The 14,781-nt window shown below is 45.0% G+C and overlaps 1 protein-coding gene across 2 annotated transcripts in view; it reads right to left on the reverse strand.

Moving 5' to 3' along the window:
* The window catches only part of dock1 (dedicator of cytokinesis 1), a 122,102-nt gene that overhangs the window by 22,949 nt on the left and 84,372 nt on the right, over positions 1-14,781 (reverse strand). For both annotated transcript variants that reach the window (XM_040177593.2, XM_040177590.2), the window contains exons 30-36: positions 8,053-8,131; positions 7,299-7,399; positions 3,099-3,157; positions 2,420-2,568; positions 1,331-1,416; positions 933-1,089; positions 341-381 (exon numbers count right to left, since the gene is read on the reverse strand). In XM_040177593.2, coding sequence (XP_040033527.1) covers positions 341-381; positions 933-1,089; positions 1,331-1,416; positions 2,420-2,568; positions 3,099-3,157; positions 7,299-7,399; positions 8,053-8,131 — 672 coding nt within the window. The remainder of the gene's footprint in view (positions 1-340; positions 382-932; positions 1,090-1,330; positions 1,417-2,419; positions 2,569-3,098; positions 3,158-7,298; positions 7,400-8,052; positions 8,132-14,781) is intronic.

Raw genomic sequence — 14,781 nt, forward strand, 5'->3', positions numbered from 1 at the left:
AGACAGAGAGTTGACTCTGCTGCAAAGACGCGTGTTGACAGCCTGATTTGCATCAAATGAAGCTTGACAGGAAGATGGGACAGGTGAGATTGTGGCTATGCAAACGCATTTTGAACGAAAGCGTTATTTTATTCTGAATCTCAGAGGACGAATGGCTGGGGAGAAAAGGTACACAAATAAGCCTTGGCAAGTCAAAATGTGACTTAACTGAATGTCACAGCCCTCAGTGTGCCATATGTATATGTATGTAAAGTGTTAGAGTGGTGTTAAATGGTTTAAAATCATTAAATGCGTCTAAATTTAAACATGCTAAATAGGCAAAATGTTGGATATAACTTACCTGATGTACATCTCTTCTCTGTCTATCTCCTTGTAAAAGTTCTACAGAAAGGAAAGAGACCATTGAAATGAGTTCATAGACTTCTAGTTATAACGATGCTTGGTTTATTTTACGCTTACATTGCACAACTCTTGAAATCACTGGACTGTAGAACATTTTCCAATCTTTCTAAAAGAACACTTTGGCAATGTTACAATGAATAACAATGTCCTCGCTTGCAGCAGGACAACACAGAGTATTCACTAAAGACAAATAAGTTGGCTGACATCCGTGTCCCACCGCTCTGCTGGCTAAAAGCGCAAACTTACATCTTACGTGAGCTGGCAAAGCACTGAGAGAACATGACTCAGGTAAATGCGGAAAAGGCCCTGTAGTCTTGTCATCACCCGTAGTCGCTCAGGACCCACACTTCAGGAGGAAACGTCACTTCACAGAGGAGGGGTGTTTCATGTGAGCTGCTCGCCGATAACATCTGAACTCTCTGTCGTTGTTACCGTTTCTTCTGTGCGGCTAGTAGCACGTCATTGTGGTGACTTCTATAACAGCCTATGAACATGATCCTAAGACCTAAGAAAGAAAGCAAGCGTCTTACCAGCACGTTTACGGTGCAGCTCATGCGGTTCTCCTTGTTCTCGTCGTGCATGATGGTCCTGTAGTCCAGCAGCCTCTCCAGCAGACGAACCACCAGGGTGACGAAGTTCTCGCCCGTCTTGGCCAGGTACTTGTGCTTCCTGCAGTGCTCCAGTAAACTGTGTGTGTGCGTGGGGGGGTGGGGGTTGTGCACACGTGGTAGGGGTGGTGCAGGAGGAGAAGCCACGGGAGAAAAGGAGAACACAAGTGAGGGAGAGGTTTTCACAGTTCTTTGTTTTTTTGGTTTCTCGCGTGATCATCAGCACACTGTGATTATTTTGAGGAGTGCCATGTTGCAATTAGCATTACCTAACTAGTGAGAGGCTCAGGCGTAATCCCACCCAATTAATCAGCACTTACATTTTTTGGAAGAGAACTTTGTACTGCTCGTCTCCGCGGCCTCCCTCCACCTCGTGATCTAGCTTGGTGATGATCTCGTTCTCAAACTGCAATTAGACAGAGCAGGCGTAAATAATCAGCGCGGCTAATTCTTCAATTCATTAACGTCGTCTCCCTGTCTCGCGCTCTCTGCATCGAGGCTCGGCCGAGGCGATCTGTGCTGTTCTTTAATTGCCCAGCTGGTCGTGAGCCGGCATCTTTTGATCATTATTCTCTTAACTTATAATTATGTGTATAAATTTGGTTAGAAGAGAAATCTGCTGCATCAAGAAACACATCCCCTTAACTTTGTGTGGCTGTATTCTCTGACAGTGATGTGTACGTTATATTTCACTGACATTTTGTATGCAGCAGCGCTTAAAAAAAATAAATTAAAAAAAATAGGTTTTACTGTGCTGACCAATTGTCACTGACTTCTGCATTTGCCCTTGTGTTGGCCGTGCACAAATACAGAACAGAAAAGAAGGGTCCAGCAGAGTAGCAAAAGATTACAAAAAAGCTGCTTGCTGTTCAACAAACAAACGCATATGACAATCCAGCTGAGGAAATATGAATGGCGTAAACATGGGTGAACCCGACACAAAATTGACATTTCAGTAAAAGTGGCATTCACCTCCAATGAGCCAACTCGTGAGTGACACGTTGACCTAATTAGCAGCACCAGGGTTAAGCAACCACAGTCTCACACAGGGCTGCAGTGGAAGACATAAATATGGCCATTGTGCTGTTTTTCAATTTGACACAAGTACAATAAGCATCCCATACTTAAACATTCCAAAGCTGAAAACTGCCTGAGACATCTTATGGCTGAAGAGATGCAGCCAAATGGATTTCCTCAAGCAGAGAGGCTTAATTTTGCACTGTAACGGGAACACAACACTAACGCACCGCGGCTGTTGATAATCGGAGAGCAAAACAAAATCTTTTGCAAATATGACAAATAAGCTTACGGCTGTAGAACTTTTTCTTTTTGAGGGTTTACGCTTCCTCTGATTTCCAAAAATGTTTTATTATGTTCTTTTGTTACAGTTCAGGTTTCAGAGGACGCACCCGCTGGAAGCTGCACGTGAAGTGGAACTCGCACTGCATCATGTCAAAGAAGATGGGGATGGTGGCCTTTCGCAACTCGATCTCAGGAACGAGCGTCATCTCCAGGATAGGACCCACCATCTCTGGAATGAATTTGATCTTGTGGGGCCCTAAGGGAGGAAGACACATTTGCATAAATATACAGTGTAGGATACAGTCACTTCCCTAAGCATGTTGATCCTAACCGGACAGGAGTGATTCTCCCTGTGCGACGCTTTTGAAATCAGCGGTTTCCGAACAATACAAAAATCTGTTTCTCATCAACATTTTTCAGGACAATTATGCGGTAAATAACTTCAACACCCCACGTCAAAAATAGCGAGAGGCTTATTAAAAACAACTGAATGGGCCAATTTAATCTGGTGTGAAGCTCTAATTAAGCGATCAGATGCTGCATGTTACCATGAGCAGGCTGTAAGGGAGACACAGGTGCACAAATCCAACACCACAATTTCCATCCACTGAGGGTTGACTGCTTAGTCTATCTAATCACAAAACATAAAGCCAATTAAAACTGTCTTTTTATATTTAGCTGCTCTCTTTTTTGGAATTGAATGTAAGACGACCAAATTACTTCGTTTTCAAATAATCATAAACATCTGTTCTTGAATTCATTCAGATTTGACAATTGTTATGTTACCTAGATTGTACCACATGTCCCTAATTTCAAAGCCAATTTGTCTTCTCATGTCCTGGTACCTGAAACACAAACAGGATCAAATGTTACGCAGATCACAGGTATATCATGGCATAGAGGATACAATTACTGTATTTTACTGTATGGCTTACTGCTTGTGTAAAGTGAGTGAAATACCAATATAGTGTTTGCTAACACTAGAGCACAAAGATCAACACAAAGCGAACTAAACACTAAAGACGAAGGGACGGACAACCTGAAAACATCACGCCTGCGGCCACCGGCTGCTGCAGAGGCATGAAATGGATTTTGTAGCCCCTCAGAGTACTGCTTTTCTCTGATAGATGTTTGAATGAGTAGAGACCGAGACCAAGACATGGAGTCCAATAACGTGTATTTCCTGTGGCTGAGCTAAATAAACGGGGAAAAGCAGTTCCTTAAGCATCCCCTCGCCAACGCCTGAATGACAGCAGTTAAACAAACATATGATGAGGCATGTTCAACTGATTCAAAGGTTCCATGCCTGTCCATGGAAAGCTACATGGCTTTGTCCGCAGGCTTTTTTGGAATACAAATGCACACTCAACAATCAATTTCCACTCATGTAATTCTGAAGCCGTCGCCTGCTGTTTGTGATCAGACAGTCTTCATTTCCATAGTCCTTCTCAAGGTCGACTCAAACTGTCAGGAGCCCTTAAATAAAAACAAAGATCTGCAAAAGGAGCGGGAAGGATCGCTCCCGTGGCGGCTCGTCGCCTGGCTTTTTGCAGACCTGATCAGCTGTGCTACGTCCAGGTCATGAACCAATCTCCACGGCAGCTTGGAGCCTGCCTCTATGGCCGCCACACACGGGCCCACGTCCAGGTTACGGAGAGGACAAATAGTGAAGTGGAGAGGACAGGCAGTGAATCATAGAGGGACGAACAGGAAGGGAAACGACGCAGACCAATTGCGTACATGAAACTAAAGTACTGGATTTAGTTCTTTGAAAACGTATTAGACAATGAACAAGAAAAGTGAGTAAGATTGAGCGTGAGTTTGTTTTAACGTCAAGCCGTTAGAGGCCACAATGCAGATAGCAGTCCTGAGAGAGCAATTTCTCCCTTTTTATCCAGTGATTCACTGGTTTGTTATAGCATGGTTTAGTTGACCCGTTGCATGTTGAGAAGCAACCGGAATAACGGCACCGGAGCGCAGTATCGTGGTTCTATTTTGAAGTACTGTCCGGCCATCACACTGTCTGTACTCAACCAAGCCATGTGCTCGTGTGGATGATCACACAACGTGAACAGAAGTTAGGCTCAAAGTTGATGCACTGTTCAATAAAATGCTTGAAACATTGAGATTACAATGTAAAACGGAGCCTGGCAGAATATTACCAATTCCCCTTGCCATGCTGAATAATGTAGAAAGAATTATGTTTTAATACGTTCTCATAAGTGAGCCAACTGGTTTCAGATTAGATTTGAATTTTGTGCAATTCTAAAAAAATCTTTTAATTTGAAAAGCTTGCAACCCAATGCGGAAAACAGTTGCACTAAAATTAAGCACCGGCCACCGACCGGAGAGAACTTTCTCATTTCACAGCAAAACAGTAGTCCGACATATGTTACTAATAAATATTTGAGGTCTGGAATGGGTGATGCAGTAAGCGTATTAATTCAAATTTGATTACCGGTGCCTAAATTGTCAGTTTGATAGGAGTTCACAAGCTTTACAAACAGTGATTGACAGCTGCGTTAAGAGACTCCTCGGCTCATTAGGGGCACTGACTTCATAATAAGTGCATTACGTCTCATGTACTACCGTCAGGATTGAGTGACTGAGATTCTTATCATAAAGCCTCTGCGGCACAATAGATAAAACAATAGACTGCGCTGTTTGCCCCCCACCCCACCTGTATGACATCAGACTATCACGCCGAGTGACTGATGGAGGAAATCTGCATCCCCGTACCAGAAAGCGGACGGCACGACACCTTGCGGTGACACCTTGGCCAAAGCCTCGTCCACACTTTGGGACATTTCGGAGCACCCTGAAACCTGTGTTTTTGCCAATACTGTAAAAAAGAGACACACAAATGCATTTTGACGGACAGGAGACGAGCACTGAAAGAATCCATAACGAAGATGCAGTGTCACCTCTTTGTAATTCGCCTGAGTCAGAACACTTTACAGCATTTAACTGTCAAGAGAGGGGGTTTCACAAAGCGTTGATCTTCAAGCGGAGTATTTGCACGACGCCCACCTCCAGAAATGACTGTACAGGTGAATTATGTATGATACCTTAAGACTATCGTTTGCCTCTTATCCACACTTCGGGAGTGTCTTCTCAGTCAACCTGCGCACACGTGTGTGTGTGATTGATCTCACAGCGCGCATGTGAGCCAGTGGAAGCGTGCCCGCTTCGTGTCTCTACATGCGACATGCGGTCCTGCTCAGGACGCACCGCGTCCTGTCACACTCGTGCAGGCAGGGAGACAGGCAGCTATGACTGCTGCCTGTTAGGACCTACAACGCGTAGCTGTCAGCTGCGGGGAGGAAAAGCTCCCGGAGAGATTGACGAGGAATAAACAGAGGTGAGCAGCGAGCGGATCTGGGGGGGGTTCTCGGCAGTGGGTCGGAGGGGCGGGAGGTGTCGAGAGGAAAAGGTGGAAAAGGTGACTGAAACACAAGAGGTTTCTATCACAAATATAGACAGACGTGGCAGAAGTGGCAGGTAGAGCAAACGGGGGAACAGAAGTGACTGACAAGAGGTGACCTGCAGGAACACGCGACCAACGCCTGAAGATATTCATAAAACCTGACAATGTGACACTGCTCCTCATTCTCTTGCTCATATCATGACAATGACATCGCCGCATGCTCATTTCATTCAGCTCTTTATGTCTCTGCGTGGTTGCATATCCACGAAGAACTCATATTTGGGGTTGATATGATCTATTTATTGAATCGAATTCTTAAACACACTATCTGTTTTTTCGTGACAATAGCTAGTTTACAATCCTAACCGCTGTATCGTGACACACAGCCCGACCGGAAACACAAGCAACGCGGCCACACGCAGGCTATCCATCTATTCAGGACATGTGTGGAATGACGAGAACTTTGTGTGCACACGACACACGTGTGACGCAGGACAACCGTCGGTGCTAAACGAGCTAAAGAGAGCCACGCACAACTCTGATCCCACCCCTCTGTTCTCTGCTCCCACAGCAAGGCACAGTAATTGCCATTGAAGGCGGGACTGAGAGTTCATGCACCAGCACACAGGAAGACGGGATGTAGCCGTCGGGGGAGGAAAGAGAGAAGGTGGATAGCAGTTAGAGGGAGACATAAACAGAAAAGGTGAGTGGGTAGGTCGAGGTAGAAAGTGAGAAAATTTGCCGTTTAATATCCTGGTTGTACTCGCGTGACACATCTGGGATTGTCGAATAAACAGTCTGGGAATATTTTGTGTATGCAAATAAAACCGTGGTTTCTTTCCAGGGGAAGCTGACCAGTGAAGAAAGGCGGGGGTGGTAAGGCACGTCTTGTTTGGTGTCTGTTTGTGTGGGAGCTCACTGGGTCCGGTATTAACCGACCAGCAGAGAGTCTCGTTGTCGGGCTCGGGCGGCAGTGTGATGAATGCTTTAGTGACAAAAGCCCTTCCAAATGAAGATGAGAGCCAATGTGGTCCACTTCTGCCCAGAAAGCATTTACACGTCTGGCTGCATTACCAGATGAGAAATACTAATGTAGATGAATGGCTTTTTGTAGACACAGGCAGTGGGGGGGAGAAAAAAAAAAACGCTCACTGAACCTACTGAAAACTGGGGCGAATTTTGGGGAGCAAATTTTCCGATGCAAAACTGTGTGGATCCCGATTATCTGTTGCTGAAATATCAAGGACTAAAAAGCACGGAGGAGAGACGCTTTGATAAGGAACCAAAATACAGTCAGTGCCAACTTTGACAATTGGCATTTGAGTTGAAGATGAGCTACTACGAGGCTGCTATCTTCAGAAGAGCAAACAACTAGAGCGGCCTCCTCCGGGGCCACGCCGTGTCGGGTGTGCCTGTGAGGCGCCGCCCCCCCCCTCCCTCGGCTTGATGAATTATATAAAGCTCGCTCAAGCTGCGGAGGGACCTCGGGGGGCTGTGGTTGGTGTGCAATGCGGAGGCCCCTGTGGATTACGAGAGAGAGCGCGCGCGCGAGTACTCACTTGTGGAAGATCTTGGCTCTTTTGTCGCTCGAGAAGTTCTCCAGCTGCAGTGACTCCTGGGTGAGAAAGGCTACGGCCAAGTGAAAGTAGTTGTTCCACAGCTGGGAAGCAGAGAGATCAACAGAGTGGTTTTACAACAACGGAAGACGAGGCCAGTTAGAACGCGTGAGGCTGAAGGTTTAGGCTACGGACCTCAATCAGCATCGAGATGATTTTACAGAGCGTTTAAGAATCATTCGATTTTTTTTTGCTGAGAATATGGTTTTAAGTAAAGAACACCCAACATTTTATCCATGCGCGGTAAGGACAGATCCAATCCATGAGGGTTTTAACAGGAGAGTAGTTTCTGACAACATAAATTCTCTTCCATATGTCAAGCGAGCATAAAAAAGTTGCTCTTTTTGAGGGGGAAGCAGGTTAAAATATTCTGAAACGCGCATCAAATTGCCAGCCATTAAACAGTAATTGTGATGTTCCCGCGCCACAATTTTTATGTCTACTGCTTTCAGATTACTTTTTTTTCTCCTTCTTTTCAGAAGATCTAACAATGCTGCATCCAGGAACATTGAAAAAATAAAAAAAACTCTTTGTAAAACTGCAGTGAAGCAATGACACGAGAAAATGCCATCCAAATCTTTTGCGAAGCTGCGGCTAATAGTACTTAACGTGGCTAAAAGAACATCGTCTCTGGGGAGGGAGGGCCGCTTTCAAGGTGGTTTCCAAAAAAGAAAGTCATAAAAGGTTCATCGCTTACCTGTAGCTCAAAATTGGTTTGATCTAGGAATTTCTTGTTCAGCACTGCTGCATACTGATTAATGGCCCGCAGGAACACTCTGGAAAGATAAGAGGACATTGTTTGTTTATTAAGAATTAACCTTAAAGTAAAACATATATTTACATTCTGAAGTTTCCATTCATTCCAATTAAAAGTTGCTTTAAGGCACTCGCGACTAAAATCGGGCTCGTCGATTATGTACACAACACTAGAACTCACAAAATGTTATGTAACAAACAGCGTTAAAGCAATGTACAGTCGCCTCCGTGTTCTTGTTCCTATATGTTTATTAGAGGTACAAACGTTTTACAGAGAATTTACATTTACACAGAATAATAAAATCGGTGCAAAGAAATTCATTCAAACTCATTTTGAAGGAACCAAATGTGAATTCTAGAAAAAGCAGTCTTTCATTCTTCATTTCATTCTTTTGAGTTTTGACCTTTGATCTCTTTATTTTTGCCTATGGGAAATGAGTAGGACTGCACAGGGAGCCACACCAAATAAACGACACCTCTTCTGCATTGCGTTGACACTGTATACTTCAGAATCCCCCGAGATGAACTTATTCATTTGTGGACTGCAACTGTAGTTTTCAAGCCGCATGCAGACGTGAGGAGAGAACGGAGGTGAAACAGGTTCAATCGCTGTCTTTGGCAGACGCAGGTACAGAAGAGGCTCGAGGCACCAACCCTAACCCGAAAAAAAATATGCAATGAGCAGATCTTAATGAGAACACCGTCTGATGGGTTAATCCACTCTGATGTTGCAGAATTAAATGTTAATAACTTAAGTGGCGTGAAGCTTTTAGAGGGGAATTATGATTGCTACTTACATAGTCAGCGGCCCATTCGCTATTTAACTTTATTCCCCGGCAGAACCAGCAATGCAAAAATGTGCGTACTAATCTCCAAAAATTACCCACCCAGAAAAAAAAAAGAGAAGCCTCATCATCAGAGTGGGAGAATAAATGTCAAGCACAGCGTATTCAATAACCCCATGCGTTACTTTAATTAAGGAACACTCCCGGGGTCTTGTGGTTTCTCAGAAGTAACTCCTGTTTCAGTCAACTGTTAATCAATCAACAAACTGCAACAAACGATTAACCAAGGCAGCACACTAAGACGTATCACAAACTAAATAAATGGCACGGTGAAACAGGGACGACCGTTGTGCCACTTAAGTGGATGAGCGGGCCGTAAAGCCACATGAAGACCTTAAGCCCCGCCCCCCCTCCCTCCGTAATGGACGCTGGCAGCAGAGATCTGCTCTCAGCTGCCACCGACGCCCTTCGCCGCGAACCGATCCACCCCCCCCCCCCCCCAACACTTGACCTAGGGGCCTCTCCGTGGAAATCGGCAAATCCTTGCAGGTCACGTTGGGAGTCTCCTACTTTGTGTCCGGGCCATGGGCCAGCCGCGCTCTCTGGGAGGTTTAAATGTCAGTGGCGCGGGGGTTTCCCTCGGCGGCGGCGGCGCGTCTCGCCGACCCTGAGCAGGAGTCACCGCCAAGGCAACTCTGTGGGATCTGCGGTATTTCAAAGCTATGAAATATTCATGCGCCACATTTTATATCTACCGCCGACTAAATGCTACCCGGGTCCGACGTGTGATACATATTGAGAGTCCCCTTTAATTATAAGCGGGAAAGGTTAACTGCCATCCAACACCTTTGGATGAGTCATTAGATGTCCATTTCTCTGGCTCTCTGACCTGGGAGCGGGAGACCCCTCCGTCACCCCCACCGGTCTTCTCCGAAGCACTCAGACAGCCTATTACCACCACCCTGTCGGCACGAGCACGCCCCCCACACCCCTCCACCCACAGCCCACTCAATTTTCTGCACCTGTGAACATGTCAATAAAGTTGATAGGCTTAACACTGGACTAATGCTAAAATGTGGCTTCCATCCGCTGCACCTGTGGGATGAGAAGTATTATAGCTCGATAGGTGGGGCTCATTAGTGGTTTTTGTATTTTTGGTTTAGGAATAAGATGCAGCGACCGCATTGATTAGATGTCAGAATTTACGGTTTTATTTGAGCTTCAGCTTTAGTCGGCAGAGTTATTAAGGCCAGTTTGGTCAGGTTTCCGTTTTAATGTTTTATTAATCATACCTTTCATTTTGAAGCACAATATTCTCTAACTGCTTTTTTCTTTTCAAACCTTTACAACCTTCCCCTACGGGACCACTGATGCTTTTGGTGTATTTCTGGTGCAAGAAATTAGTTATTGTTGTGCGCTGCCTCCGGCACTAAGAAAAACTAAAAAATCCATAATACAGAAAACCATGCGCCGATTGTTGACTTGGCAATCGGATACTTCATAGTTTAGTGGAGAGATGTGTCTAACTGAACTATTTCATTATCCGCAAAAGCCATAAGATCTGCAGACATGGTGACGGCAGCACACGGCTCTCACTGCTGGCGCACACGGTGGGGTAAAGATGCGAGATCAATTCACAGCTTCTGGATTAAAACGCTGCTGTAATCAGCAATTTCTGCTTGATCACCCTTTTCCGGCAGCGGCGCTCCTTCGAGGTCCCGCCACGGTTAGTTGAGGATGCCGGTAGATTACTGATCTGCGGCATCTGCACGCGAGATGCTTTCCAAACAGGTGTTTCATTAGTGTGTCTTTTTCTCGTGTTGCAGTGAACACAAAGATGTGAACTGCATCACCTTGAGTCTATTTGAAGCCAGAGCGCCGACATCGAGCGGGCTTCGACGGGCAGACGGGACAGCTCCTCTGCCAACACATCCGGCCATTAATTAACGCGAAAAAAACTTAATGAGGCGGATGAAAATAGAAGATAGTCGCCCTCGCAGTGGGCTCCGTCTAAGAAACTCCAAAAAGGCCGTTTTTAAACAAGATTAAAGGCATGGTGAGATCATTCGCTGAACTTTGGAATGGATCCTTGCAAAGGGGGCTAAAAACGTAATGCATTTTAAAAGTGTGGCCCTTGAATCAACGCCATTGAACTAACAAAAGCTCTATTCTGTCCGTATTTGAGTTGGTCCCCTCCAGGGGAAATGTCTATAAAAGATGTAATTAGTGCACGGTCTATAATTAATTACCATATTGATTTCAGGGAATATTATATACAGAGCGAGAGGAGTGTGAATCAGGACTGTCTGAATAGCATTAACATTAACTACATGCTTTAGTCTGCCGTGCCACTGCTCCTTTAAGCTTGCATTATTAACAAAGCCAAACGCCGACAGGAGGACGCAGTCGAATAAGATGCAGAGACTTTATAACTCCATTAGACCTACAAACCCACTGTTAACTGACCGAGAAATATGAGCCGCTACTGTGAATGTAATCAAAGACTTATCCATCGGATTGAGCGTTTGCTTTATACCTTCGGCCGAGACGCGAAGCGCAGTCCAGAAACGCGTGCGTCCAGAAAACAGCCTGCCTGCCCTGATACTTCAAAGGAGTTCTAATCATCTCAGGAAATCACAAACTTCCCCGTGCTCTGCTAAAGGGGAGAAAGAAAAAAAAAAACACAACTTGGGAAATCCTTGAACTTTTTAATTGGGCAGAACAAGAGCCGCTCCTTCGGATTAGAGCCATTCCGGTACTGTATACATGTGGCATCATCACAATTTACATCCCCCAATCTAACTCTCAGTGTCAGAGAAATCGCCCCATTACCGCTGATTGATGGGTGCACTGCTCACTCGTATTTGGGCACAGACAACAGGAATTCCATTTGACTTAAATCCACTTACTTCCTGCTTCCGAAGGGACACAGAATTGTGTCGGATGACGTGCACCACAGGCACCCACCTAGCTTATATGCTAATGAAAAGTTATCAGCAGATCATACTTGCTAATTGAGTTCAGAGAGCATCCCCGATAATAATCACCATCTATTTGCATACGGTTGCAGTAATAGCTGGCATATCTGCCTGTGCTCAAAGATAAGGCAAGGTCAAAAACCTTCATTATCGGTCAATTTATTGAATAAGATTACCTTCATTTCAGGAACCTTACCTAAAATCGTATCGATGTATCTGTCCACATACTTTATTTCCATCCCAATCCATCAGACTATTGATAAAGTTTACTATCACAAAGTAGGCTGGAGGAGTGTATACTGAGCAGTGCACTGCAGGGAGGCTGAGGGAGCTCTAATGACTCAATAACATCCCTGGGATGAGAGGGTACCGCTCTCATCACCTTTCTTTACACGTATAAAACTATAAATACCATTGGCTGCCAGCCGTTGCCATGAGAGCTGTGAGGAGGCGATCCCTCAATCATAGATTGGGAGTTTCACAGAACGGAAAAGCTGAAATGATGATAGATTACAGGTAAAAGTCTTTGTGTAGAACGTGTATGTGGGGCCGTAGAAAATGCCTGTGGAACAGATAGGATTTCTGACCGTGCCCCTCAGAGGCCGGCGAGGCGCTCAGCTGTCGCGTGACTGCCGCGATAAAAAAAAAAAAAAGAAGAAGAAAAGGGCTGACTTGGTGTGATACCAAGTGTCACAGCTGAAGAGCTCCAGATTCCACCAGCCTGCAAACACGCCAATGCAACAGTGACAGCAAAAGGCTGCTCTTCATCTAGGCCAAAAGTTGTGACCGGATTACTAATGAGGCACAGGCGGATTCAAGTTAATAGTGGGGACGAATACTCTTCATTTGCCCCGGAGTCACAGAGTTGCCGAAAGTTCAAATTGAGGAACGGATAAATCACAAAGCAATTAAAACGGATGCTAACTATCTTTTTTTTTTTTCAAGATTTCCTTGAATAGAAATGATTTGGTGGGAAATAGAAAGGAGGAGAGCAGTTGAACACAAAACATTAAAAAAGGAAACCTGTTCACCTTCCCTGACATTCTTCTGCCATGAAGACCAATGTGCTTTGTTTGCATCCGACGCAATAAATTCCAATGTAGTTAGTAAAAGAGGATAAGTGGTTCTATTTCAAACATACAAGTGTGCGTCAATGACGATCTCAAGCGCAGTTCTGCAATAGCAGCGTCTGGTTCGATAAACAAAGTAATGGGGCTATCAAAGTGAGAGAAGCATCCGCTGAGTCTTACGGCAAACATGTCACTTCTGATCAGAGCGGGAAGACGGAAATGAGGCAAAGCGCATTCACTGGGTCTCTGTTGGAACGGCGGCCTCGGTGTATTTAGTGGTCTTTATTTCATACCCGACAGAAATAAAACCTGGTTTCCCTTGTCTGCCAGCACAAAGAAACCCCACTGCCTTCTAAAATAGGGAGGAGAAGAAAGCCTTAAGTACTGCACACAATTTGAGGTACTTAAACACTCTTATAGAGAAACTTTCCTCATCAATGATTATTGATGACTTCATGGATTGATATTTCACAATATATCACATATACTGTGATGCACAAACCGACCCCTCCCTCTCCCGTTGGTAGGTCCGGCCGACGATGACTTGTGATAAAACCACGTTGGAGGGAAATCACACCGTATGGTATGGTATATATACCGTATCGTCCAGCAGAGTCACACACGGTGACGCTCCAGGTAGCCGGCCGCCAGTGGGCTGTGAAGTTGCCGTGTTTGGCATTTAAAAACCAAAGCAGCATGCAGCAATAAGTCACGCGCCGCGTTTCGTGACTGTGTGAAGCTTAATCTCACTTTTGCAGAATTAACACTCAAACCACACACACACACACACACACACACACACACACACACACACCAGAAAGAGAGAGTAGACAACTGTCACCGAATTAACAAAGCAGCGGGGCCACAGAGCCGTGGAAAGGTCAGGCTGTTCTTTGCGGCTCACAAAGCCAAAAAAAAAGGCTTTGGATAAACACTGGCAGAGTGCACGGATCATTTGGGAGGCTTATTGTCCGACGTAGTGCTACACATAGCGTGTATTCTTTAATAGAGTGCAGCCATTAAAGAACCATGAATTGCGAATCGCTTGCAAACTGCATTACACGTCATTTTCAATAGACGCAATACAAGCCGACATGAGGTCGGATTCACGGATGATTTTATAGTGCAGACACTGCAACAGTGTGGCTGCTAGGGGGATATTTTGGGGATTGGAGGGGTTGTGTTAATATGCTTGATTTATTTGCGGCAAATTGACTCTTGGAACATATTTTTAAAAAACACGCAAATGCCACCAGGGGCACCGCGACGCTGTTTGCCCCTAAGATGAGGTGCATTTCGCCGTTATTTTACGTGATCTGTTAACTCTCCTTTTGTTGTTGAGTAATTTAAGTTGTTAAAGTGTTAATGTACTTTATCAATGTGTCAAATATGACAATTCATTCAACGGCTGTTCGAATACTTCGCTTTACGACGGGTAGGAACAAAAACCTTGGCAGCGAACTCAGTTCAGATCGATGATGATGATGATGATGAAGATGATGATGACAGCACTTGGAAGGCGGGCACATCTTGGATTATAGGATTGAGGCGCAGAGCTCTTGAAAGGTTCACTACACAGATGGAAGGAAGCCCTTTATCAGCTGACGTTAAAACAGGAACTTCATCGCTTAAGCAAATTCCAACTTGTTCTAATTCATTACGCACTCTTTCACAAAAGTCAAGGTTAAAAGGCACTTGTACCCCTAAAAAGGCAGGAATAAATTCCATTCAGTGTCGAATCTGCTCTCTGGAAGCTTTCACAATACTGCCGCATTTAAGGAAGAAGCTTAAAATGCAGCTTAATTTCCTCGACCTCGAGGGCACGATCGCCAGAGCC

This window comes from Gasterosteus aculeatus, chromosome 5, assembly GCF_964276395.1.
Source record: "Gasterosteus aculeatus chromosome 5, fGasAcu3.hap1.1, whole genome shotgun sequence".
NCBI lineage: Eukaryota > Metazoa > Chordata > Actinopteri > Perciformes > Gasterosteidae > Gasterosteus > Gasterosteus aculeatus.